At 36.5% G+C, this 27,056-nt stretch overlaps 1 protein-coding gene across 4 annotated transcripts in view; it reads left to right on the forward strand.

Moving 5' to 3' along the window:
• The window catches only part of CADM2 (cell adhesion molecule 2), a 1,102,443-nt gene that overhangs the window by 847,067 nt on the left and 228,320 nt on the right, over nt 1–27,056 (forward strand). For all 4 annotated transcript variants that reach the window (XM_081076902.1, XM_081076903.1, XM_081076901.1 and 1 more), the window contains one exon: nt 6,549–6,698. In XM_081076902.1, the coding sequence (XP_080933028.1) occupies nt 6,549–6,698 (150 nt within the window). The remainder of the gene's footprint in view (nt 1–6,548; nt 6,699–27,056) is intronic.

The following is a 27,056-nucleotide window of genomic DNA, read 5'->3' on the forward strand; positions in this document are numbered from 1 at the left end:
CTGCCACCAAAGTCGAGGTGGCCATAATCTTAGAATTTGCTTCTTCATGTCCTGTGTGACAGTGTGTTAGGTTCTTCGTGGTCAGACAGTGAAGGCATGTGTGAAACAGGTGAGGGGAGAGCAGCTCTTAACTAACTGAGGTCAATGGGAGTCAAAACTCAGTTCACTTGATTTTGAGCTTGGTAATTCCTAGTCTACACAAGGAAGTGTTTGAACCTTTATTTCCCTAAGTATATGACAGATGCAAACATTGAAGGAAGACTAACAGCTGCTCAATCTGCTATTTAAAGACAGAATCAGGAGGGTTATCTTTTCAGAATATCGACTAATCGCTCTCACTAAATTGTCTTTCACAGCAGTAAATTAGCAAATTATTTTCATATAACTACTGAAACTGACCTAAATGATTTTTAACCACTGATGCTAGTTAAAACGAAATAAACTCAGCAGCCTAAGAAACACCAGTAGCTCAAGATCACGGTCCACAAACTAGAGAGAAACAGACCTTATCCAAAAGATTTTTTTTTTAATTGGAAGAACAGTGGATGCGAAGGAAAAAGGGCTGTTAGAAAATGATTTGAGAAAAAGGAAAAATGTGATTGAAGGAGAGACTCAAAATATGAAGAAAAACAACTTCTAAAACAGAACTATACTGCAATGGAAAGATTAATTGGTTTTCAGAAAAACACAAACGAAGCTTATTTATGCTAAAAATGTATGCAATAGCCCCAACAAGGGCCATCAAGGGTAGTGTCTTTCGTTATGTGCTGTAAATGTTTAACTGACTCTGTGTGGGAAAATTTAAGAAAAAAAGAAAGTTGACTTGAGTTGTTTGCCAATTTCCATCGTGAAAATAATCCCACTGTGGTCAATTTCAAGCTACCAACATATCTCACTGAGCAAGAAGTGAGGAGTTGCACTAAATTGCCTCTCACAAGCTGGTGAGAGCCAGTTCTAGCAAGTCACTGCTTTTACTTGAATTGAAGATGTCCCTTCACTTATTAAAAGTAGATGTAAAATGTTTAATTGCATCTTTGATATGTTTGACTCCGAACTCCATGCTCCTTTTATAACATTAATTCAGTCAGAATTTTCACTTTATTTTCAAAGCAGCTCTGTGGTTAAGCACTGTGACATCTGAAGACAGAGTGCAAGAGTTCAAAACCTGGCTGCTGCAGTCAAAAGACAGATGCAATGTGATTTTGCTTATATGTGGAATCTAAAGAACACAGTAAACAAGCAAAACAGAAACAGACTCATAGATACAGAGAACATTTTGATAATTGCCAAATATGTGAGGGGTTGGGTATGGGTGAAAAAGAGGAAGGGATTAAGAAGTACACATTTGTTGTTACAAAGCTGTCATGGGGATGTAGAGTATAGCATAAGGATTATAATCAATAATATTGTAATAACTATGTATAGTGTCAGATGGGTACTAGATTTATTGGGATGATAGTTGGGAGGGGGTTTGGAGGACACGGTAAGAAAGGTGAAAGCATTAAGAAGTACAAATTAGTAGTTACAAAATATTGATGGCATATAAAGCATAGGGGATAGAGTCAATAATATGGTAATAACTATGTATAGTGCCAGGTGGGTACTAAACTAGTCAGGGGAATCACTTCTTAAATTATATAAATGTCTCACCAGTATGCTATACACCTGAATTTAACATAAAATAATATCGTCAACTGTAATTTAGAAATTTAAAAAAGAGGGGGGAGGAGGTGAAGGAGAATAAGAGGTTAAAATTTCCAGATATAAAATAAATAAGTCATAGGGATATAATATGCAACATAGGGAATATAGTCAATAATATTGTGATAGCGTGGCACGCTGTCAGATGGTTGCTGGACTCATGGTGATCACTTCTTTTACTATAGAATTGTTGAATAACTATGGTGTACCCCTGAAACTGATCTATGCACATTCTAGCTATATGATGTGGGCACACTATCTAAGGTGGAGATCGTTCCCTTGCAGCGGTTCCCTCATCTTCAAGGTGGAGGTAATGACAAGGTGGGCATAAAACCTAAATCATTGCTTAAGGAAACATACTTAGAATAGTGCCTAGCACATTGTGAATGCTCAGTTAAGGTTAGCTTTATGTTTCATGTATTTACTGCTGGCTTAGTGATGGCTGAGAAATAAGATAACGTAGGAAGGATATGTCGATGTAAAATAATATCCAAATCTGTAAGAAATTTTTATAAGAGTTTATTTGAGCCAAACTAATGATGTATGCCAAGGAGCAAGATCTCCAATGCTCTGGAGAATAACCATTTTGCAGCTTCTTTTATACATTTGAGATGAAGGAGGAAATGTAAGGAAGATTACATGGGGATGACAGAACGCAAGGCAGGATTGGATTACAGGCTAGTAAACAAGATTATGTGCTCTCTTGAGTGTTAATACACACTTTGAGGGGTATTATTTCTGCTATTTCAAAGGTGGGTTATCCTAGATTCATAAGAACAATGGACAGGGCTAGCTTAAAATCTTTCACTAAATAAGTTACAGGATTGAGACATGACCACCCAGCATAACCTCCCCAGTTAGGAATTTACGATCAGATCACCCTGTGAGGTTCCTTTCCTTAGAATCACATGGGTTCTATGGAACCCATGTTCATCCACAGGTACTATTTTTTCATCCACAGGTACTATTAAAATAGATGTGGATGCAATCAATTGCACCACGAAAGGAAGAAAGGTAAAATACTTCTAGTCACAGAAGGTGATCTTGAGAGGGCTTTGGTAGAGCTTATTATACTTAATGTTCAAGACAAGTTATTGTTGTCTATGTTTTTCTCCTTCTGGAACATAAATTTAGCACAGTCTGTCTTTTCATGTCCTATTTTGGGGGCTGACAATAGTGTTACATATGTGTGTTCTAGATCAATATCAGACATATCTACTTATGAACACTCACGATTTTCAAGAAGTTAAAAAATTGTCTTAAGACATCATACCAAAAGGCTTTTATGATTTAATTTTTCCGTATTTTATTTATTCTGAGTGATGCATTAGCCTTTCCTTCTGTCCCTCCATTTTGACCTTGAACAACTACAGCAGACTTGAGTTACTCTAGTCCTCCTCCTGTCATCCTTTCCCCTACAAAGGCCAACCCTAACCCCCATTCTAAGAAGATGCTTTCATTTTGGACAATGAGCACCCACTGAGAATTCTGACTCACAATACAGCATGTCAAGCTATGTAGCTGATTCAAAGATAAAGAAAAATGCCCTTTTCCCTGACCCTTAATTAGCTTAGAAACAAGTAATTGAAACTGATATGCATGCAAATAATAAAAGGAAATAAATACCAGGAGGGGAGGAGAAAAATAATGGATGTAGGTTGACTGGAAAAATAGCCAGCTTCTCCAATTCTAAGTTGAAGGCTGTGTTTCCTTCAGTGCTCTTCACTAACTCGTTTGTTAAGAATGACTACTCTGAAACCAAGGATGGTGGTGAGCTTAGCCAGATCATTTTGAAATAAGGCTTCAGTAATAAGACCAATGCGTTTGGAAATCCTTGTAAATGGTAACCAGGATGCGTCCTGTATGACACTGAGAGTGCCTTCTGCATTGCCATCATCCTCTCCCCTGAAGTTTCTGATTACTTTGCAGACTCCTTAGGAAAAATTTTCTTCCTCTAAGCACCTTTCAGATGTTGATTCATACAAGGCAAGGCATGCACTAGGTCCCCTAAAATATTCATTTAATGAATGCACTGATGAGGAATCCTTAATGTGGCAACATACTAATTTTGCTAACTGGGAAAATTAGTAATATCACTGGGCCCTCTGAGATTGAATTAAATGACGACCTTGAGCCACTAGGAGTTAAAAGAGAAAAGCAGCAGCTAACGATGCTTTCTCTAGGTGATAGCTGAAGTAAAAGGCAATTCAAATCTTTGAGAAGTTTGACTGCCTGTAACAGTGGCTTTGGAATTGATTTCGGAAACTACATATCCTAAGGGTGTTTAGGATTAGTAGATTCTCCACATGAGTTTGCTCTCTATTGGGAAAAACTAAATTATTTGACTGCGGGGATTTTAGGCTGCAGGTCCCAGGGAACTGAAGGCATAATACTTTAAAGTCAGAATCCATGTAGAGAGAAGATGGAGGGAAACTGTCCTAATCTCCTACCCGGAAGAACAAGGTGTAGGTGTGCTGGTATATACAGAGTACCTGGCTATTGAAGACCCCAACAAATATTAATTTCTTTCTTCTATGGACCGATAAGGAAAGACTTAGATAATTACCAAAAGTAAGTTCTGAATAGGCAAAAATATTTAAGGGCAGTTAATATTGTCATCCTTTCTTATTTGGTTTTAATGTTGTAACTGAAATTTAGGAGGACACAGTTCAGTTAGGTATGCAATTTAAAGTTTCATTGTTAAAGTACTTATTCCTTTATTTACTTTTCAATGTTGTCTAATTCACTTTTAAACAAATAATGATAAAGCTACTATGACTCAGCAGCCTTTATGGAAAAACAAGAATAAAATGTTGAACTTTCAGAGTAAACTCCAAATGGTTCATTGACTTTGTTTCACCATGGAAAAATCACTTAACCTCCCAGTGTCAGTTTACCCGTCTGTGAAATGAAAAGGATAATATTTTCTTATGCGGATGTTTTAAAATTATTTTGCAAATGTAGTGGATGAAATTGTTGCAAGCATCACTGCTTTTTCCCCACTTCTTTAAAGAAGCAGACAGTATTATTTATGTACTAGTTGATAGTCAAATTGTCATCTGGGGTGAACTATGTGTATTTATTATCAGTTGTGTGCATTTTATTACTTAAAGAATCCCCTCCTCCATCAGATGGCTTTATTTATTCATTAGGTCCATACCTGGGAACCCAAGCAAAGTATCTTAAAACTATTCTGAGCTTCATATTTATAAGCTGCTAATCCTATATCTCTGGTAATTATTTCTTTTATCTGTTTCAGCTCATGTTTTCTCTAATGTGGTTTCTTGCCTCCCCTCACTTCACAAGATTGATAGTTCTCCATATTTCCCTGCTAGAGGTCACCTCTGAGCTGAAGGCAAAACACATTCTACTCTGGCTCCTGTTGACTTTCCAGTCAAGTACCAAAGAATTTATTCCAGACATCTCCTAACCTCAATTTAGAAACTCCACCCGAAAGATTATAGGGAGATATCCTAGGGAGTTGCCATAGTGACTCTTAGAGGTTGGCATTGAGGAGACAAAGCTACTGATATCAGATTTTTATATTTGATAGGTTTAATTATATAATGTGGTCGTGAACCTCCTTGCTTGTGTCAGTTAGGTCTGGAAAGAAAATTTCCCTGTCAGGCTCTTCTCTCTCTTGTGGTGCCAATCAACAGGCTTCTTGGTAATAAAATTCTTTATGCCAATAGCTCCAGCATAACCTCAAGTGGTGCTTGTAGTAATGATAAAATCATTATAAAACTAAAGAAAAAAGGGAAATACATTCCATGGGTGTGATTAAGTCATCTTAATGTTCTTGCGTATGTAAATTATTCTTGACTTAATGAACTACCTTGCTCAAATAACAGTGTTTTAACCTGGCTCTAGAAAGTAATTTTTTACCCATGTTGATAATTGTTACCAGACTTGGCAGAGCTCATCTTCAGATCATCTTGCTGAGGTGAATATTATGTATTATGTTTCTGTGTGCATAAATTTTGTTTTAACTATTATAAATGCTCTTGTTATTACCAAATTAATAAATAAGTATAATACGTAGAGAGATAGGAAACTTGATTGTATTTAAATGATATCCAAATTGACAAGTGTAATTTAAAACTATGTTGTTTTTGTTTTTTTTTCTTGAAATAAAAGAAATATATATTCAGTGGAGGAAATCATAAAACTACAGAAAGGAGCAAAGAACAATATTATCTCTATTTCCCAGGTTAGAGTAATTACTTTAAATTTTGATAGATATTCTACAAGATGAACACTTTTTTGAAGAATACTTACATTGTTTTCTCTCACACATTTTGTATTTCTAAACAGTTACACCTACAAGAAATACTGGTGAAATAGGATTCTTTTTTTAATTTATTTTATCAGAAATTGAATCTAAGGTTCTAGTATCCATATTTTATAGACTTTATTCAAGATTATAAAAGCTACCAGGGAAGCATTTAATGTGCTTGCTCTACTGCTTTAGAGAGTTCAACTCTTCCAAAATTTTTCCAGTGCCTTATCTTCTTCAAAGATGACCAGGTCCAGCACCATATAATGCAAGGCCAAGAGAAATCAATGATAATCACATTATTATTTAAACATAAATCTGTATGTTTGCCTAGGAAGAAAAGAAGGTTTTCTCAAACACATTAGGGAATATAAGGGGGTTCGGTCCTTATATGCCAAAACTGTTGTCCTTTGGTTAAAAATTTTAAATTATTTTTTTCGTCTTTTTGTAATATATAGTTTTGTTGGTTTAAATTTTATTTGGAGTGAGAAGTTAAGTACAATGTAGCTCTTGGGAAGTTAATCATTTTATAACTTTCATTTAATCAACACTTTCTTTAATCCCCTTTTAGGCAGCCAAGGGCAGTTTCCACTCACACAGAATGTAACAGTTGTTGAAGGAGGAACTGCAATTTTGACCTGCAGAGTTGATCAAAATGATAACACCTCCCTCCAGTGGTCAAATCCAGCTCAACAGACTCTGTACTTCGATGACAAGAAAGGTGAGTATTTTCTTTTAAGTGTTTTAGTAATCATATTCTGAAATATCCTAATTATAATGAATTTATTTTTCTGAAGTGATTCAAATTATTCCTTCTGATTACCAAACTGCTACTGCTTGTATTTAAACATGTTAAATATTAAATACTTTAGTTTACAAGTCATAAACACTAAAGATAACCTACGTCAACTTGCTAATAAAATAAACAATTCTAATTCTGTTTCAAAAATAGCTTTATGCCTTCTCTTAACAATCACCTTCTATGCAGATACCCAAATATTCTTTGTTGTTGTATCTGCCTTGTGTAAATGTATATATTGAAAGTTTTTTTTTTTCTTTTCTCATTTCTGGTAATATGATAAGTTATTTTTGTTACCATCACCTTAATATATTTAGAAGATGTTATATGATTTGGAAAGTTTTATGATTTATTGTCATGAATTGGGTTTGAAAGTAAGAATTGTAGAAATGATTTCCATAATAAGTTTAAGTAACTCTATGTTTCCAAAGTAAGCTGAAATTAAGTAGGAAGCTCTATTTACTTCACATTGAGATAGACTACATTAATTAACTGAGCTTTCTAATTGGATGATAGATTTTGATTAAACTTTTTTTCAAAAAGTAAAGGAGTCTATATTAGATAATTCAAGCAAACAGCTAAAAGTATACTCAATGCCTAAGCTTTCATCCAGTGTTATAAGCTTTAGGGGAACAAAATGAGTTCATGAACTGTAATGAAAATATGGAGGTGTTACTTCTGATAAATTTGAATTGTGCAAGATGTAAATATCTATTTATGTATTAGCTATTCAACATGATTTTAATATCTGTATTTCTTATGAATCTGTGTAGATAACAGTAAGATAATTTGAAATCAGCTTTATTTTAATAATTAAATTGTAGTCAAGTTAGTCTTGTAAATGTGCCCATTCTACATAACATATGTATTCACTATATTTTGTGCATTTCTATAGTTTTCCTTCCCTGATGTAAGGGACTCCTTTATACTCCCTTACATGTTTCAGTAAATCTTCTTTCCCTCCTAGATACACATAAAACATTTATATTCAAATAATAACATACTTATCATTAATTTCCCTCTAGATTTAAAACAAAATATTTAGCTTATTTTAAACTTTAATATACAATGAAGGATTGATTAAAAATCTAAATAATTTATCTGACAAATAAATCTAAATAATTTATTTGTACAAGGTATTAGAGTTAAAGAACAGACAGAAAATCCATGCCCATAAAGGGCATACAGTCTAGTAGGAAAGAGAGACAATAAATAAACACATGAACAAAATATATTTTAGGGTATGTGAGAAGGCGACAAGTTTCCTCTATCTGTTGATAGATAGACGACAGACAGATAGATAGATAGATATTCCTCTAGATAAAAAGATAGGTGGTGAATATCTACAGAGAGAGAGAGAAACACACACAGATTGAGATTTATTTTAAGAAATTGGCTCAAGTGATTTTGGAGGCTGTCAAGTCTGAAATCAGCAGGGCAGGCCAGCAAAATGGAGACTCAGGAAAGAGTTGATGTGGCCACTCAAGTCTGAAGGCAGTCTGGACGCAGAATCCCTTCTTCTTTGGGGGACCTCAATCTTTTCCTTCAACTGATTGAATGAGGCCCACCCACACGATGCAGGCAATCTGCTTTACTCAAAGTGTTTTGATTTAAATGTGAATCTCCTCTAAAAATACCTTTTCAACAATACCTTGGCTGGTGTTTGGTGAAAGAGCTAGGCACTGTGGCCTAATTATTTGACATATAAAATTAACTATCACAGAGGGTAAGGAATGCTAGTATTTCTGTAGAACTTTAACATTTAGGGAAAAAAAAAAACACAAAAGAAACTTTTGTTTACACTGTTTTATTTTGCTGTCTGGGAGACAAGGAGAACAGATATCACTACTGGCCCTATTTTCATGGGAGTATTTGGGAAGAAGGGGTTAAAAGTCTCACAATTGTCTGGGACGTAAAGTCATGATTGTGACCTAATCATCATGACTTAATTTTTTGGCCAGACTTAATGCCACTATGTGACTCCATATTTAGGTTTTGATTTTGAATAAGTGTGCAGTGCTTATTTAACAGAGACTCCCAGTCATAAAGTATTTTTGTTTTTGTTGTTGTTGTTTGGGTTTTTTTGGGTTTTGTTGTGGTTTTTGTTTGTTTATTTTGTACTTTAGGAATATTTTAAAGAGTCTGACAGTAAATTATAAAGCATTCATCTGCTAAACACACTCACTATACGTACTTACTATAGCAGTACTAATGTAATTTTAATCCTTATTAATATTATTGATTATGTAATGCTTCTATTAAGACCTTTTTTTATCCCATTGTAGATAAAATTACTTTATGAGAATATAAAATGTCTTTTAATTTTGAGAAATAACTAAGAAACATCCAATGTGATCTTTTTAAGTATTTGTAAAGAAAGGATATTATTCATGTGCAAAAAGTTGAATTTATAAATTAATTAGCTGTATTAAACTTTTACATATATAACACAAATAAACCAGCTCAATTTAGGTAAATTCAATGGGAATGAAAGTTATATTAGATGCTTAAAGACTTCTTTTGATTTCATTGGTTTCTAGCACAAATTTTTAGCTGTTTTATCATGTTAATATTATATAAGCTTTATGTTTTGATCTTAAATTTACTAGTGCTTTTAGGTAATGAGGTCACCCCTCCCACACTTCCCCAAAAGAAGTGCTAATGTTTACCTTTTGTTTTTCCTTCTTGGTGTTTGGAAGAGGTTGTTGCTGTTTTAAATCAAGTGATCTATGTGGCTTTCCAAAGAATGCAGTTCTATTAATTACAAAAATTAAATATATAAGCAAAAAGTCACACAGAGATTTAACAACTTCTTTTTGTTTTTAGTATTAATTGATTACAAGTATTTGTAAATAAATATTTAAAACATATATGCCCAAATAGAAGGTGACACCAATTTTAAGAAAATCTCTCATTTGCCCAACATATAAAACAAAATAAAATGTTTTTGGGAGGCAACAGGCTTTTAGGGATGTTCGTGGAACAATTAAATATATAGTTATGCTATTTAATTTATCAATTTGAATGCTTGTACATATTTAAACTAACATAAATGCATTTTAATTTAGAAATATTGCTTTGTTTTTTGTTTTTTTTTCTACCCTCTGCATTTAATGAAATAGTCTCACTTAGCAGCATTTTTTTGAAAGTATAGATACCATCAATGACAAATTTGTCCCAAACAACAACTATACATTTTTGGAACATTCGAACGTTTTTGTTGTTCTTTCATCCTGCAGGAATATAATAATGATCTCTACTATGTAACAGCTAATGTACTGCTCTTTGAAGGAGATCTTTGAGAGTCATGTTTTCAGTGACATCTACATCTGTGGGGTCAAATCCTCAGGCACAAAACAAAATCTATACAAACTGTCTCTGCCTCCTTTTTTAGTAATTCTATAAGTTATCCTCCATAGACAGTCTAAAACTAGAATTGATTCAGGGTATTTCAAGCGAATGCATCTTTCCTGTAGAAAACAGAGAGCAACTTGTAAAGCAAGATTTGCAAAGGCTTGGAAATAAGGCAGCTCCTCTTCTGAGGGATAATTATAACAAGAAAAAAAATCTTATATTTGGGATATTTAGCAATATCGTCGTACATCTTTCTGATATAAAATAACAATGCATCTTATCATATGAATTGTCGAAGTATGCCCTTGCCTTTGTTTCATTATTACTAGCCCAGTTGCTATACAGCTTAGAGTTATGTTGAAAAAAGCCTGTGTGTGTGTGTGTGTGTGTGTGTGTGTATTTATGTTTTGGAGTATATGACTGGTTTCTTTTTTCATTATTAGACTTTTTTTTAACTCTGTTTTGGTTCTAATTGGCAATTGCAACAGAATAGCAGAAAGGTTTGAATAAGGAAACCCTTTCATGGCAATCTAACATGCCTCTACCCTCACAAATACTTGGTTCAATTCCTATGTAATGTCTTAGTGGAAGGGATCCTTGACAGTGATATCCTTCAAATGCAAGAGTTTAAAAATGAAAGCATTTTTTGAAGATTCCATGTCACAATTTCCCCCAGACTTTTTGTTTGCATCTACTTGCCTAGCCTCATTCCTAAGGCTTATCCTGAGCAAACAAACATGCTACATTGTGCTAGAGTCTAAGTAGAGAAACTAAGCATGGATTAGTGTAACTAGAGTATCCCATATGTGTTGTGCAAGTGACAACTGCTCAAGAGAATAGAGAAAACAATGTCACTGATTGCACCAGCTTCTACAGGTGGCTGCTACTGTGAGAGGCTTCATTCATGGGTTTTGTTCTTATTTCTGTCTCAGCTGATGTTGCCAGTTGTTCTTCAGAGCCTTCCAAGCAGAATCGCTCAGTGATATTCAGTATCACAATGTTTTAATTGTGTTTCTAATGATTATAAAATGCAACTGAGGTTGAGAAACTTTGGGTTAAGCAATTCACTTCTCATAAACATCCCTAAGCTTAGATTAATGTACTGATAGTCTACTGGGAATGGAGAAAAGGAGGGAGGTGGAGAGGGAGAAAAAAAGAGAGGGAAGGAGGGAGGGAGGGAGGGAGGGAGAGAGGGAAGGAGGAGGGGAGAAAACCACCCAGAGGAACAGAACAGGTGCTTCTCATTGGCATTCCTGCTGCCAGTAAGAGCTCTAAGGGGCATCCGGAATAGTGTTTCATGCTACCTGGAGATCCAAACTCCAAGTGTCCTGGCTGTGAGAGTAGAACAAAGAACTCAAGATGGCAGCCCATAGGTCCAGTTAGAATTGGAAAAGCCTTTCTTCTTTACTCTGACTTATTAGCCAAAGAAAAGCATGCTGTGATTGGGCAGTTGATAATCACCTAAACAAGACTTAAGCTGAACTCCTTTCATTGGAGTCTCTTTCAAGGAAGCTAAATGTGAATATTCAGGAATCTCTTCACACGGCAGACAGGTGTGCAAGAGAAAACTAATGTGATATTTCTCATTGAGGTAACTGTGGGGACAGAGCCCCAGAAAGCAGTTTCCAGGCTCTCGGCCTCATGTGGAGAGGTGCTGGCTCAGATAGTGGATGGCCGTCAGCTGTGGCTGGTTGGCCATCAGCTGTAGCCATTAAGCCATTGGCCACTGATATAACTGCCGCGGTTACAGAGGGGAGCCGAGGAGAGTGAAGGAGGAGACAGAGGAGAGTAAGGAGAGTCGAGGATAGTTGGTCGGTTGGCAGCAAAGCGGACAGCAGGTCGCACGTCGTGTAAACCCAGCCTCCAGTGAGACCATATTGGTATGACTCCCCTACCTATGGCTCCGTGGGTGTTCCTTTTTGGCCTCACCATGTCCTGCGTTCTTATGTGGGGAGCGGGAGCAGAGACCCGGCAGGCCGCCCCGCCGGACACCCCGCAAGACAGTAACACATAGAGGAGGGCAGCAAATCCAGGCTTTTGTTACGTAGCTTTCCCCATTTACAAATGGAAAAACTGAGGATCAAACACTCAAGGAAATTTGTCTGCAGACATTTGGGTCATGACTGGTAATGAAGGGATTTGAATCCAGGTGTGGGCTCTGCCTTTGCTTTAACCAGAATGCCCCTGAGAACAAAGGTATCTGGGCAGCAGGTCACTGTGAGTACAACCAAAGTGGCCTCTGACATTGCTGTTGGCAGCTGCGTTTTAGTTAAAGAGCAACAGTTCCTTTCAAGCTGTTGAAGGCATACACAGAGTAAGACAGGGGTATATGTCCTAGTCACCACTGCCCAGCAGTGCTCTCCAAAATGATAGCAGTGTTCTGTATCTATGCAGAATAATTCTCCAGCCAGCAGCCACGTGTGAATATTTTAGTTAATTAAAATTAAATAAAATTAAAAATTTACTGCCTCAGTTACACTGGCCACATTTCAAGTACTCAGCAACCATGCCTGGCTAGTGGTTACTATTTTGGAAAGCACAGTTCTAAATGCTGCTGCACTCTTTAGATGCCACAATAGACCTTGCTCGGTTCCAGCCTTGGCTGGTGGAACACCCATTTTCCAACTGAGAAAGCCCTAGGTCACCATTAAAACATGTATCGAGTATTAAATAAATAAAATTTTGCAGTTTAAATTGCACAGCTTTATTGAGGCTATTGTAGGCATAGGAGACAGGGAGTCATATCTAACTTCTAATTCTGCCTCTGACACCAACTAGCAGAGTAATAAAATGGATGCATTGACACTCCACCAAATCAGATGTTCTGGTGTTTGTTTCAGATTTGCATTTTTAACAATTTCCCTGTCTACTGTGTACGCATCCGAAAACCAGAAATCATTAACCTACCAAGCAGGTATTTAATTACAATTCCATTTTATTTCTGCCTCAGTTCTGTATGAAGCTTTTTTTTTTCCCTATTACACTTAAGAACCTGCAAATATAAATAGAAAACTAAAATCATGAGAAGAATTTACAGGTTCTTATGGGTCAGAGGCACCTAGAACAGACGTAGCTAAGGCAACGTTCACTTCTTATAGCCCTCTTCTGTTTCTTTTTGTAGAAATCTTACTGCATCTCTTATAAATAGGAAGGAAGCATTTGGAGTAGAGCGGGCATGGGCGTACCGAGTAGGGAGTACGGGTCATCGAGACACCACATGAATGCTATGTTGCATTTGGCAATAAATATCGAAAGTCAATTAGATCACCACATCTATTTCTCTGCAGGTGTGGTGTGGGGGGAAAATATTGAAGTAGTACAATCAGATCGCTTAATGCTCAGGAAGGTACACGTCAGTTCCTTCCTGTTATTGACAAAGAATACTTTGGACAAACATCCCCAGGAGCTTACAGTGTATGCGTTCACCAGACACATCTCTGTGTACTTGCATTTGTTTTTATATAAAAATGCACTACTTCTGAAGGAAATGTAATTTCTGAAAGAAGGAAAATAAAATTTTATTAAGAGCATAGCCAAAACTTGCTAGTGTTAATTATCCAATTATTCTGCTGATAATGTTGCATTAATACTGGGGACAATGCGAGAGCAAGAACATGAGTAAGTGTCCTAGAACAAGGAGTGATAAAGAGAAGAAAAATGAGATGAACTTGAAATGGAGGTACAAGTTCTCCTGGCTCCATGCCAACCAATGACACCTGACCATGTCTATCTGAACAGCTGATCTTCACCAATTTGACAGGCTTTAAAATATTACAGACCAACTCAGGAAAAAGCAGGTTGTAAAGTGGCCAATATTTGCCTTCTTTTTGCTTTCTGAAAAAAATTCAGACATTATGTAGATGTTACAACAAAGACCTGAAATTAATGATGACAACCTACAGTTACAAAATAATCTGCAATTTCCAAATAACTCTCTACGTATTTACTTTTTCTCATTGGATTCACAACAACCCCATATAGTAGGCATTCCACATTTACATAAGAAGAAACTGAAGTTTGCAGATTTGACTAAATTGAGTAGTAAATGAGAAATTGATGATGAGACCTGAGTTTTCTTACAAACCTAATTAACTTCATGCTATGCCATTCAAATAAGGACTTCCTTTTATTGCTTTTTGGATTTTTTATTTTCCTTTTTCCTGTGGAAATTATCCCTTTTTTTAGGTCTTTATTCCAAAGTCACCTTCTCAATGATAGATCTCCTAAACATAGCTTATCTCATATCTCAACCCCATTGTACAGCAATAATTTCATATGCATTAGCAGATTTCCTAGCAAACTATGCATATTAAATGAGAATGAATCATGTTCCCATTAGCAAATAAATGGTACACTTGAGTTAATGAAGGATGAATATATTATTTACCGATATGCAGCCATAATGTAGGGAAATATTCAAGATGACACAGCACCCAGGAGCTAGAAACAGTAGGGAACCATTCTATTCTTGGACCTGAAAGAGAGATGGGGAGCTAAAGCTACAGGTGAGAGAGAAGGCACCTTCTCCTTCTTCTCCTTCTTCTCCTTCTTCTCCTTCTTCTCCTTCTTCTCCTTCTTCTCCTTCTCCTCCTCCTCCTCCTCCTCCTTCTTCTTCTTCTTCTTCTTCGTCTCCTCCTCCTCCTCCTCCTCTTCCTCCTCCTCCTCCTCCCCCTCCTCCGCCTCCTCCTTTTCCTCCTCTTCTTTCTCCTCCTCCTTCTTTTTTTAAAATTAAATTTATTGTGGTGACAATTGTTAGTAAAATTACATAGATTTCAGGTGTACAATTCTGTGTTACATCATCTATAAATCCCATTGTCTGTTCACCACCCAGAGTCAGTTCTCCTTCCATCACCATATATTTGATCCCCCTCACACTCTCCCACTTCCCTCCTTACAATCTGGTAACAACTAAACTATTGTCTGTGTCTATGAGTTTTTGTTTCTTTATTTGTTTCTCTTGTTGCTTTGTTGCTTTCAGTTTTATATCCCACATATGAGTGAAGTCATATGGTTCTTGGACTTTTTCTGTCTGACTTATTTCCCTTAGCATAATAATCTCAGGATCCATCCATGTTGTAGCAAATGGCAGTATTGCATCTTATGACCGAGTAGTATTCCATTGTGTATATATACCACATCTACTTTATTCAATCATCTATCAAAGGACACTTTGGTTGTTTCCATGTCTTATCCCTAAAGATATATGTACTCCAATGTTCACTGCAGCTTTATTTAGGGTGTGAAGAAGCTTTCTTTCTTGTTAGAACCTGTGACTGACTGGTTGGGAAGGAGGGGAGTGTGGAAATATGCAATTTTTTCTATTTTCTCCCATCTTCTGATCTCTTGTCAATGCCTTCCATGGGCTGAGTACAAATGAAAACCATGGGTCAAGTTATCCTGGGGTAGTTTCATCCCCCCAGGCAAAGAGCAGGGGAGAATATCGTCCTGGAAGGATAAGTTGAACTTAACCAGCATTACTTACCATATGTAAACAGATATGTCTCCCTATCTGATTTTCAGTAGTGATAATTTTCATCGTAAACCTTGTATTACTCTAAGCTCACAATTAGCTTCAATTAAATTATTTTGGGGAGAAATAATTTGCAACTTTTCCAAAATATATTAGTTTATTCAATGGTATATTTCTCAAATTTAACATATATGTTAAAGTGTGTGCTTGTAGCTTTCTTAAAGAAATAATTTACTTTCACTTAAGCAGTTAATGATAAAGTCATTATTAGAAACTCTCATGAAGTATAAGCAAAATCTTCAGTTGCACTTTATATAATTACTACCTTTATGTCTTCATGCCAGTGTAGTTTAAGTTCAACAACTTTAGGAAAAGCATAGAAATAATTATATACACTACAAATGTTGTTGGTTATATGGTAGGTTGAGCTATAAAAGCATCAAGATTTGGAACTTTGATGTTTAAAGCCACACATATGTGCCTGACTGATTTCAGCAAATTTCAACTTTTGGGCATTTTATAACTCAGTGTGATTTTCATACTCAATATGATATTTTAGATATATTAGGTTTCACTAATATTACTACTTTTTGTAATAACTTTTTGTAATGTTTTTATTTACAAATAAAAAGTCAAATATACCACAAAGGTAATGGTACCTCTGTGAAAATGACTGAGTTTCTGAATTAAATTCTCTTAGTTATTGCATATTGCTGTTTATTAACATTTTTTAGCAAAACCCTACAAAGAGAAAAATTATTTCTATAACACTGAATATTATATTCTACTTTCTTTTTTTAAAATTTTTTTAATTAATTAAATTTATTGGGGTGGCAATTGTTAGTAAATTTACATAGATTTCAGGTGTACAATTCTGTATTATATCATCTATAAATCACATTGTGTGTTCACCACCCAGAGTCAGTTCTCCTTCTATCACCATATATTTGATCCCCCTTACCCTCATCACCCACCCCTCACCCCCTTTCCCTCTGGTAACCACTAAATTACTGTCTGTGTCTATGAGTTTTTGTTTCTCATTTGTTTGTCTTGTTCTTTTGTTGTTTTTGGTTTATATACCACATATCAGTGAAATCATAGGGTTCTCTGCTTTTTCTGTCTGACTTATTTCACTTAGCATTATACTCTCAATATCCATCCATGTTGTCACAAATGCTCCTATATTATCTTAACGCCGAATAGTATTTCATTGTGTATATGTACCACAACTTCTTTATCCATTCATCTATCAAAGGACATTTTGGTTGTTTCCATGTCTTGGCCACCGTAAACAAAGCTGCAATGAACATTGGAATCCACGTGTCTCTTTAGAGAAATGCTTTCAGATTTTTTGGGTAGATACCCAGGAGAGCAATTGCTGGGTCGTATGTTAATTCTATTCGTAATTTCTTGAGGAACCTCCACACTGCCTTCTATAGCGGCTGCACCAGTCTGCATTCCCACCAACAGTGTATGAGGGTTCCTTTTTCTCCACAGCTTCTCCAACACTTGTTACTATTTGTCTTGTTGATGATAGCCATTCTGACTGGGGTGAGGTGATATCTCATTGTGCATTTGCATTTCTCTGATGATTAACGATGTTGAGCATTTTTTCATATGTCTATTTGCCATTTGTATATCCTCTTTGGAGAAATGTCTCTTCAGATCCTCTGTCCATTTTTCAATTGGGTTGTTTGTTTTTTTGTTGTTGAGTTTCATGAGTTCCTTGTATATTTTGGATATTAGCCCCTTATTGGAGGCACTGTTTGCGAAAATCTTCTCCCATTCAGTTGGTTGCCTCATTATTTTGTCAATAGTTTCTTTTGCTGTGCAGAAGCTTTTCAGTTTCATATAATCCCATTCGTTTATTTTAGTTTTTACTTCCATTGCCTTTGGAGTCAAATTCATAAAATGCTCTTTGAACCCAAGGTCCATAAGTTTAGTACCTATGTTTTCTTCAATGCAGTTTATTGTGTCAGGTCTTATGCTTAAGTCTTTGATCCATTTTGAATTAATTTTGGTACATGGTGACAGATAGCAGTCCAGATTCATTCTTTTGCACGTAGCTATCCAATTCTGCCAGCACCATTTATTGAAGAGGCTGTCTTTCCTCCATTGTATGTTTTTAGCTTCTTTGTCAAAAATTATCTGTCCATATTTATGTGGTTTTATTTCTGGGTTCTCAATTCTGTTCCATTGGTCTATGTGTCTGTTTTTCCACCAATACCAAGCTGTTTTGATTATTGTTGCCCTGTAGTACAAGCTAAAATCAGAAAGTGTGATACCTCCAGTATAGTTTTTTTTTTTTTAATATTGCTTTGGCTATTCGGAGTCTTTTGTGGTTCCAAACAAATCTGATGATTTTTTGTTCTATTTCTTTAAAAAATGCCATTGGGATTTTGATGGGGATTGCATTAAATCTGTATATGGCTTGGGTAATATGGCCATTTTAACTATGTTGATTCTTCCAATCCATGAGCATGGAATGTCTTTCCATTTCTTTGTGTCTTCTTCAATTTCTTTCAAAAATGTCTTATAGTTTTCAGCATATAAATCCTTCACATCCTTGGTTAAGTTTATTCCTAGGTATTTTATTCTTTTTGCTGCAATTGCAAAAGGAATTGTTTTTTCTATCCCTTTTTCTGAGATTTCATTGTTGGTATGTAGGAAAGCAATGGACTTTTGTACGTTGATTTTGTAGCCAGCAACTTTACTGTATGCATTGATTGTTTCTAATAGCTTTTTGGGTGAGTCTTTAGTGTTTTCTATATATAGCATCATGTCATCTGCAAAGAGTGACAATTTAACTTCTTCCTTCCCAATTTGGATGCCTTTTATTTCTTTCTCTTGCCTGATAGCTCTGGCGAGGACTTCCAACACTATGTTGAAAAACAGAGGTGATAGGGGACAACCTTGTCATGTTCCTGAACGTAGAGCAAAGGGCTTCAGCTTTTCACCATTAATTATGAGATTAGCTGAGGGCTTGTCGTATATGGCCTTTATTATGTTGAGGTATTTTCCTTCTATACCAATTTTAGTAAGTGTTTTAATCATAAATGGATGTTGTATCTTGTCAAATGCTTTTTCTGCATCAATTGATATAATCATATGATTTTTGTCCTTTATTTTGTTTATGCGATGTATCACATTGATTTGCGAATGTTGAACCATCCTTGTGCCCCGGGGATGAACCCCACTTGGTCGTGATGAATAATCTTTTTAATACATTGTTGTGTTCAATTTGCTAGAATTTTGTTTAGGATTTTAGCATCTGTATTTATCAGAGATATTGGTCTGTAGTTTTCTTTTTTTGTGTTGTCCTTACCAGGTTTTGGTATCAGGGTAATGTTGGCCTCATAAAATGAGTTAGGGAGTACTGACTCTTCTTCAATTTTTTGGAAGAGTTTGAGCAGGATTGGTATTAGATCCTCTTTGAAGGTTTGGTAGAATTCACTGGTGAAGCCATCTGGTCCAGGACTTTTGATTTTGGGAAGGTTTTTGATGACTGATTCAATTTCTTTACTGGTGATCAGCCTGTTTAGATTTTCCAGTTCTTCATGATTCAGCCTTGGAAGGCTATATGTTTCTAAGAACTTGGCCATTTTTTCTAAGTTATTAAATTTGGTGGCATATAGTCCTTCATAGTACTCTTGGATAATCCTTTGTATTTCTGTGGTGTCCCTGATAACTTCCCTTTTTCATTTCTGATTTTGTTAATTAGTGTCTTCTCTCTTTTTATCTTAGTGAGTCTAGCCAAGGGTTTGTCAATTTTGTTAATCTTTTCAAAGAACCAGCTCTTTGTCACATTAATTTTTTCTATTGTCTTTTTGTTCTCTATTTCATTGAGCTCATCTCTGATTTGTGTTATTTCCTTTCTTCTGCTGACCTTGGGTTTCGCTTGTTCTTCTTTTTCTATTTCTTTAAGTTGTAACATGAGGTTATTTATTTGGGATTTTTCTTGTTTCTTGAGATAGGCCTGTAATAATATAAATTTCCCTCTTAAAACTGCTTTCGCGGCATCCCAAAAATTTTGGTAGGATGTATTTTCATTGTCATTTGTTTCTATGTATCTTTTGAGCTCTCCTCTAATTTCTTCTTTGACCCAGTCGTTCTTTAAAAGTATGTTGTTTAATCTCCATGTATTTGTGTTTTTTCCTGCTTTCTTTTTGCAGTTGATATACAATTTCAAAGCTTTGTGATCAGAGAATATGCTTGGTATGATTTCAATCTTCTTAAATTTGCTGAGGCTGCTTTTAAGCCCCAATATATGGTCTATCCTTGAGAATGTTCCATGTACACTAGAAAAGAATGTATAGTCTGATGTTTTAGGATGAAGTGGTCTATATATGTCAATTATATCTATTTCATCTAATGTGTCATTTAGGGCTGCTATTTAGTCATTTATCTTTTGTTTGGATGATCTATCCATATCTGTCAATGATGTATTTAAATCCCCTAGTATAATTGTGTTTTGGTCAATTTCTCCGTTTAGTTCTGTTAATAGTTGCTTGGTATATTTCTGTGCTCCCTGATTGGGGGCATAAATATTGATGACTGTTATGTCTTCTTGTTGTATAGTCCCTTTTACCATTATGAAATGTCCATCTTTGTCTCTTGTTATCTTTTTCACCCTGAAGTCTGTTTCATCGGAAATCATTATGGCTACACCTGATTTTCTCTGGGTACCATTTGCTTGGAGTGCCAATTTCCACCCTTTCAGTTTGAGTCTATGCTTGTCCTTGTAGCTGAGATGTGTCTCTTGTAGACAGCATATGGTTGGGTTTAGGTTTTTGATCCAATCTGCTACTCTGTGTCTCTTTATTGGTGAGTCAGTCCATTTACATTTAGGGTGATTATTGATATGTGAGGATTTCCTGTCATTCTATCTTTAGTTTTCTGGTAAGGCTGTGTCTCCATTGTTTCTTTCCTTTTTGTTGTTGTCTATTATTTCTGTGTGGTGGTATTCTATGATGTTTCCCTCTGTTTCTTCTTTTATTACAGTATATGTTTCAGTTCTGGATGATTTTTGAGTGGTTACCCTTAAGTTTATATAAAAGAAAGTTTGATATTTAGAGTATTCCAGTTTCTTCAGTACGCTTACTTTCTCTATTCCCATATTGCAGTTCAGGCCTTTACGCTCCCCCTTTTTATGTCTCGGTTGCCACAAATTGTCCCTGTTGATGGTGGTCTAATAGCCTCCTTTAGTATTTCTTGTAGTGCAGGTCGTGTATTAGAAAATTCCCTCAGCTTCTGGATGTCTGGAAAGGTCTTTATTCCTCCTTCATATCTAAAGGAGATCTTTGCTGGATATATTATTCTTGGCTCATAATTTCTCTCTTTCAATAGTTTGAATATTTGGTTCCATTCGCTCCTAGCTTGTAGAGTTTCTGCTGAAAAATCTGATGATAATCTAATGGGCTTTCCTTTGTAAGTTACCGTCTTCTTTTCCCTGGCTGCCTTGAGGATTCTTTCTTTGTCATTGATTTTAGACAGCTTCAATACAATGTGCCTTGGAGAAGGCCTGTTGGGATTGAGGTAATAGGTGTTCTATTTGCTTCTTGGATTCGAGGATCTAGTTCTTTCCACAAGTTTGGGAAGTTCTCATCGACGATTTGTTTGAATATATTCTCTGTTCCCTTCCCTCTTTCTTCTCCGTCTCGTATGCCCATTATTCTTATATTGCTCTTTCTGATGGAGTCAGAAAGTTCTTGTAGAGTTCTTTCATTTCTTTTAAGTCTCAAGTCTCTTTCTTCTTCCATCTGTGTAAATTCCAGGTTCCTATCTTCGATGTCACTGATTCTTTCCTCCATCTGGTCAACTCTACTATCTAAGCTGGGTATTTTATTGTTAATTTCTTCTATTGAGTTCTTAATCTCCAGAAATTCTATTTGGTTCTTTTTCAAAATTTCAATCTCTTTTGTAAAATGCTCATGGTGTTCTTTGATTGTGTTTCTGAGTTCATTAAACTGCCTTTCTGTGTTTTCTTGCATCTCGTTCAGTTTTTTCAGAATTGCAATCTTGAATTCTCTGTCATTTAAATCACATATTTCCATATCTCTAAGTTCCTTTTCTGGAGACTTTTTACTTTCTTTCTGAGCTATCTTGTTGCCTTGGTTATTCATGGCAATCACTGATTTACTATTTCTCTTCCTAGACATCTATAGGAGTGGCTTCTGCAACAGGTTGATAGGTATGCGAAGAGCTTTTGAAGTTCCAAAGCTCTTTCTGCACCAGATTCAGAGCCCGTTTGTGTCAGCAGTTCTGTTTACTCCTGCAGGGATCTGCCCAGATAGGTGGGGGCGGGGGGAGGGGGCGGTGAGTTGTGAGAGGTGGCCCAGAGCAATGGTGGCGACCAACACCATAGCCAGTCCTGCTTCCACAGCTCCCTCCCCTTTGCCGGAACTAGTTGAGCTGCGAATCTGTGTCTGCGGTCCACAGTTCTCAGAGCAGCAAATATTCTGTCCTTTAATCTGACACTGCTACTTTATCGCTTCTAGCACCGTGCAGGTGGGGGGGGGGCGAGCTCTGGGAGGGTAGGAAGGGGGCGGCTAGTCTCTGTGCCTAAGGCTTCCATTCTCCGCTCGGCAGTGAGGGCTTAAACCACCGATTTCAGCCCTCTATCCTCAGTCTTTGCTCCGAGATCTGCCGTGAGCGAGTGTTGGGTTCAGCCGTGCTATATGCTGCCCCCTCAGCCCTGTGGGCCGTAAGCGGAGCCCTAGCAGTCCAAGTCTTTCCCTCTCCCGCAGCTGCAGCTGCGGTAGTTCCGGGATGCAGGTAGCACAGAGCATTGAGCTAGGTCTGCGTCCTGCGCCCTCGCGGCTCCGTCTCCGCACTTCTCTCCCTCCTCCCCCCGCTTGCTTGATTCACCCACCTGGATGTGAATTCAGTAGTGGACCTCTTTGTCTTGCCTGTCTGCTGTGCAGGGCGTCCTTTGTGGAGTTATTGTTGTCCGATTCGTTTTAAATTTCAGGGGAGCGCTACAGAGGCTCACCTCACCCCGCCATTTTCCCCCATTCTATTCTGCTTTCTGATGATTGACTATGTATACATTCTTTCATTCAATAAAAATTTGCTAATCATTTACTGTATGATAAGCACTGTGCCAGGCTATGTGCGGTTGTTGTAGCTAACTGATTTTTGTGTAGTCTATTCCATGTTTAATAGACCTATTTGAAGAAACCTTGCTTTGATTAAAATTAGATATATTTTATCTTCTAGTTATATATGTTTCTGATCACATGATTTTTAAGCAGATTTGGATGTTGGTAAGACATACAGAGTCAGTACCTCATCCGCAATTATTGCAATAACCTTACACCATCTGGGAAGTACCACTTTTTAAAGTTATGGATGTTGGATGATGGCTAGAGTCAAGCTGGTTGGGTAGTTACCACGATCATGCCATCTATTTCCATCTCCCAAAACAATGTGTTAAAAAACAAATAATGACCAGATTCTGGGTAAATGCTTCAATATAGTTTGTGATATTTCATATCCTCCATTTAGGGAGTTAAGTATTATTATTAAAGAAAATGGGCTTCACTACGTATGTGTCCTTAATATGTCAATAGCTAAACATATTTGATATTTGAAAGATTTCCAAGTTACAATTTCAGTGCCATTCTGTGAATACTTGTGGAATTATTGCTATGTCCCAGGAATTATGCTAGGCATTGGGATTACTAAAATAAATAACATATGGATTTTGTCCTCATGCAGCAATTTTCCATATATGATCTATATATAGGAATGGAGGAGAAGTTACAAGGAAAAGTATCAGGTCAAGCATTCTATAGGTAACTGTAATTGTACTTCTTGCACAATAAGCCTCATTGTAAAGGATACAAAATACCCAAATGATTGATAAATGTGTCCTCCATGAGCCTATGAAAAAACAATTTGGCTTGACAAAATGTAAGACTGAAACATGCATTTTTGATACAATAGATTTCTTTAAAGACGTAATTGTAAATAAGCTATTATGCACAATTTGTCAAATATGAGAAGTAACAGTGTACACATAGGGACCTGATTTCCTGGTGACGCACTGATATGGTCTCTATGTTGAATAGCCTTTTAATCGGGATCAGCACAAAGACCATGGCAAATTTAAGATATTCCAGATCTTTTTATGTAAGTAAATTTCAAAATTGTGTGATCATTACAGTTTCTTAGTAAGCGTAAGAAAACCTTAGCAGTATCAAAAACTATTGTCCATAATGTATATATTCAGTTCTATTTGTAATTACATAATTTTGATTCACGTCCATTTAATTATGTCTTAGATTATATGTAGTGTTTAAAGTTTTACCATGCCATCAAATTTTTCATGATTTTGTCCATTCTGTGTTTTCTTTAATAATTTACACCAGACTTTGAGAGAGAGGGATTACCACCAGTGGTGAATCTGCATTGTAGACATCTGTGCTAACTTTTTGAGTTTGAGGCTTTTGGGTTTGAGGGCTGGCTTAGCCCTAGAACGTGGATGGACGTGAAGGTTATGTTGCTCAAAAACTTAGAATTCTCTGCATTTTTCTCTTCCAGTTTCAAAATCCCAGGAGAGAGAAATAGATTGGATGAGGTTATATTAGGTACCTCTGTAGTGCTTTGAGGAATAACTAGAGGTTTGTGGCCTCTGAGCCAGAAAGTAACTATAATTGACATCTTCTCCATTCGGTAAAGTTTCCATTCGAGAGGCTCAGTGTGCAGCACCTATGTAGAACATTCTTCTGTCTTGACAGAGTACAGTGTTTTAATGAAAACAACTTTAGCAAGAAGTGCAAAATGAATAAAAAACCTCTATTTCAAATATTGTTACTTGAATACCCCTAATAATCCCAAGGAACATTTTTTTTTTCAGCAATAAGCCTAGAAATATCGGTCCAGTTATCAAAAAGTAGAAATTAAAATACATAGTCATTCATGAATGCCATACTAATTAAATAGCTATTAGATTATGAACTTATTGTAGTTAAAATGTTAATGAATATGATCTAATTTTCAATTTATTTTCTTTGTTGTCTTAAATTATTTTGGATATTTCTTTTATTTATAAATACTGAGTGTTTTTTCTCCCCCCTGCCTCTTCAGGTAACATGTCTTCACCATTCAAATAGCATAATAGTTAAGAAGTATCTTTTCCTGATAGCTACTTTTAATGTATTGTTTTACATTACCTGAGTATGAAGAGTTATAAATTAGTATAGTACCCTACTTTCCTTAATTTATTATATCTGTAGTTCTAGCAGGCTCCTGTGAGTGGTCCTTGGAAACAGCAATAAATGAGCATTTTGCAGCTCTGCTGAGATGTAGGAAGGCAGTGTTATTTTAGTACTGAAGTGTGGGTGTTTCCAAGAATTAAGTTTCTTGGTTTCACACCTATTTATATTGAGTTGAGTGAGTGGAATTAGTACAAGTGGAAAGTAGGGAGAGGAAATAGTGACTGGTCTGAATGTTCTTTAATATTCACTTTTACATTTCAGAAAAAATGATAGTAGTTTAGGAAGAATGGTAGTAATATGAAACTAGACAGCATGTTGTTTTTGGACTTTCAAAGCCCCTTCAAATACACATAGCCCACCTTTTTTTTCAATGCTGAAAATTCCATACAGTGACATGGACTGGGCTATTTTTTAAACAGTGAATTGTGACATACTTGTCTTGTAGGGACCAGTAACTGTATTCTCCTGTGGAGATGATAATTGTTATCAGTCACGTATTTCTTTGTAACTTACAGTCCTACCTCATGAAATTCTGCAAATGTGATCTAGAGGGGTTGGTTGGTTAAAATTTATAGGCTTGGTAGACAGGAGAGCTGCAGTTGACTCCAAGTTCCACCATGAATTTGTGTGTGATCTTGAGTCAACCTTGACTGATTACATAACCAGTCTCAGTCTAACCTATAGGCTTCTGGAGGCCCATGGTTTGTGATAGGACACCTGCTTCTCTGTCCAGGTGTGCAGGTTGAAACTCTTTTTAGAGTTTGTTTGGAGAATTCTGAAGTACATATTGGAAAACCAAGGCTACAATGTCAAACAGAATAAAAAGCAAAACAAAAGTCTGCCATGAGGTCTTCAGCAGTTTCTAACAGGAAGTTGATTTCTTCCATACTTACTCCCTTTAGACCAGGGGTGTCCAAATTTTTTTCAACGTTTTTCATCAAGGGCCATATGCGGTAAAATACACAAACAGCCGGCGGGCCACTCAGTCGAGGTGAAGTACGTATTGCCTCACCTGGTTTATTTAAGTAAACTAAGTATATTTTTGGAATTTGCTGCGGGCCAATAAAAAATGAATCACGGGCCACAGTTGGCCCGCGGGCCGCAGCTTAGACACCCCTGCTTTAGACCGAAAGTGGTTATATATCAGTAAATACCTGACAAGGGCCTTTTAGCTAAGAAAACAGAAAGCAGAGACCCTGGGTTTAACGCTAATATTTAGCCCCATCATTTCTTAGGTTCTATAACTGTGTGTAAGGTGAAATACAATGAACGTATCTAATTTGGAGGCTGAGTTACTGTTCTAAAGGCTTTAGGAGAAAGCACCTACGTGAGGAGGAGAAACTTAGGGGGAAAAAGGGAGTGTTCTCCCTGTCCTTCTTGCCTGTTTTCTTTTTGCATTGATCGTGAGCTCTTGTGGTACACACTCTTCATGCGGAGACGTTGAGGGTCTCCCCTGTGCAGAGCTGCCTGAGTTCGTGACAGAGAGTGGCAAAGAGCAAGAATGAAAACCAGCCCCGGTGCCCGGAGACTGGCGGCTACTTTAACTGATGTCTTTGTCCCCTTCTCTATATCGACCGCATGTCTAGCAGGTGAAAGCATACATTTCTGGTTTATTACCTCCTCACTCAATAGCATTTTACTCATTCTAATACCGTCTTGAACTTCTTTGGTGATGTCTCATTATCCTCCTCTGTGCTGTCTGTGAACAGTTGTGCTTGTCCCTTTTAGTAGCCAGAGCTCTATTTTGTTTCCTGCCTTAGCATATTAGCTACAGTATACATTAGTTTGAAATTGGAGGAAAGAAATAAAGAATCACACACACACACACACACACACACACTCACACGTTCGGTACAATAATGGGAAAGGAGGCTTTGAGCATAGAGAAGTGAGAGGGAGATTAAAGTGTTTTCATTAGCTCTGGTGTGACGTGATGATGACCTGCATCGAAAAGCAAGAGAAGGAAATAGAAAGAATATATTTGAACGGCTTCCAAACAAGGAATGGACTGGGCTTGGTGTACGGTTAGGCAGCCACAAATTAATTTCCAGTTTTCAAACCAGGAGAAAAGTCATCATGAGTAGCCATAGGATTGTTTATATTATTAATCTATTACCTTCTATTTATGTCAGAGAAAGTGTGACAATGGACATTAATTACAATTCTCCGTTTCTAAGGGATCCTAAGATTAGACATTCAAAATACTTAGTAAACATTTCACTTACTGTATCGATG

Source organism: Rhinolophus hipposideros (assembly GCF_964194185.1).
Source record: "Rhinolophus hipposideros genome assembly, chromosome: 2".
Taxonomy (NCBI): Eukaryota; Metazoa; Chordata; class Mammalia; order Chiroptera; family Rhinolophidae; genus Rhinolophus; species Rhinolophus hipposideros.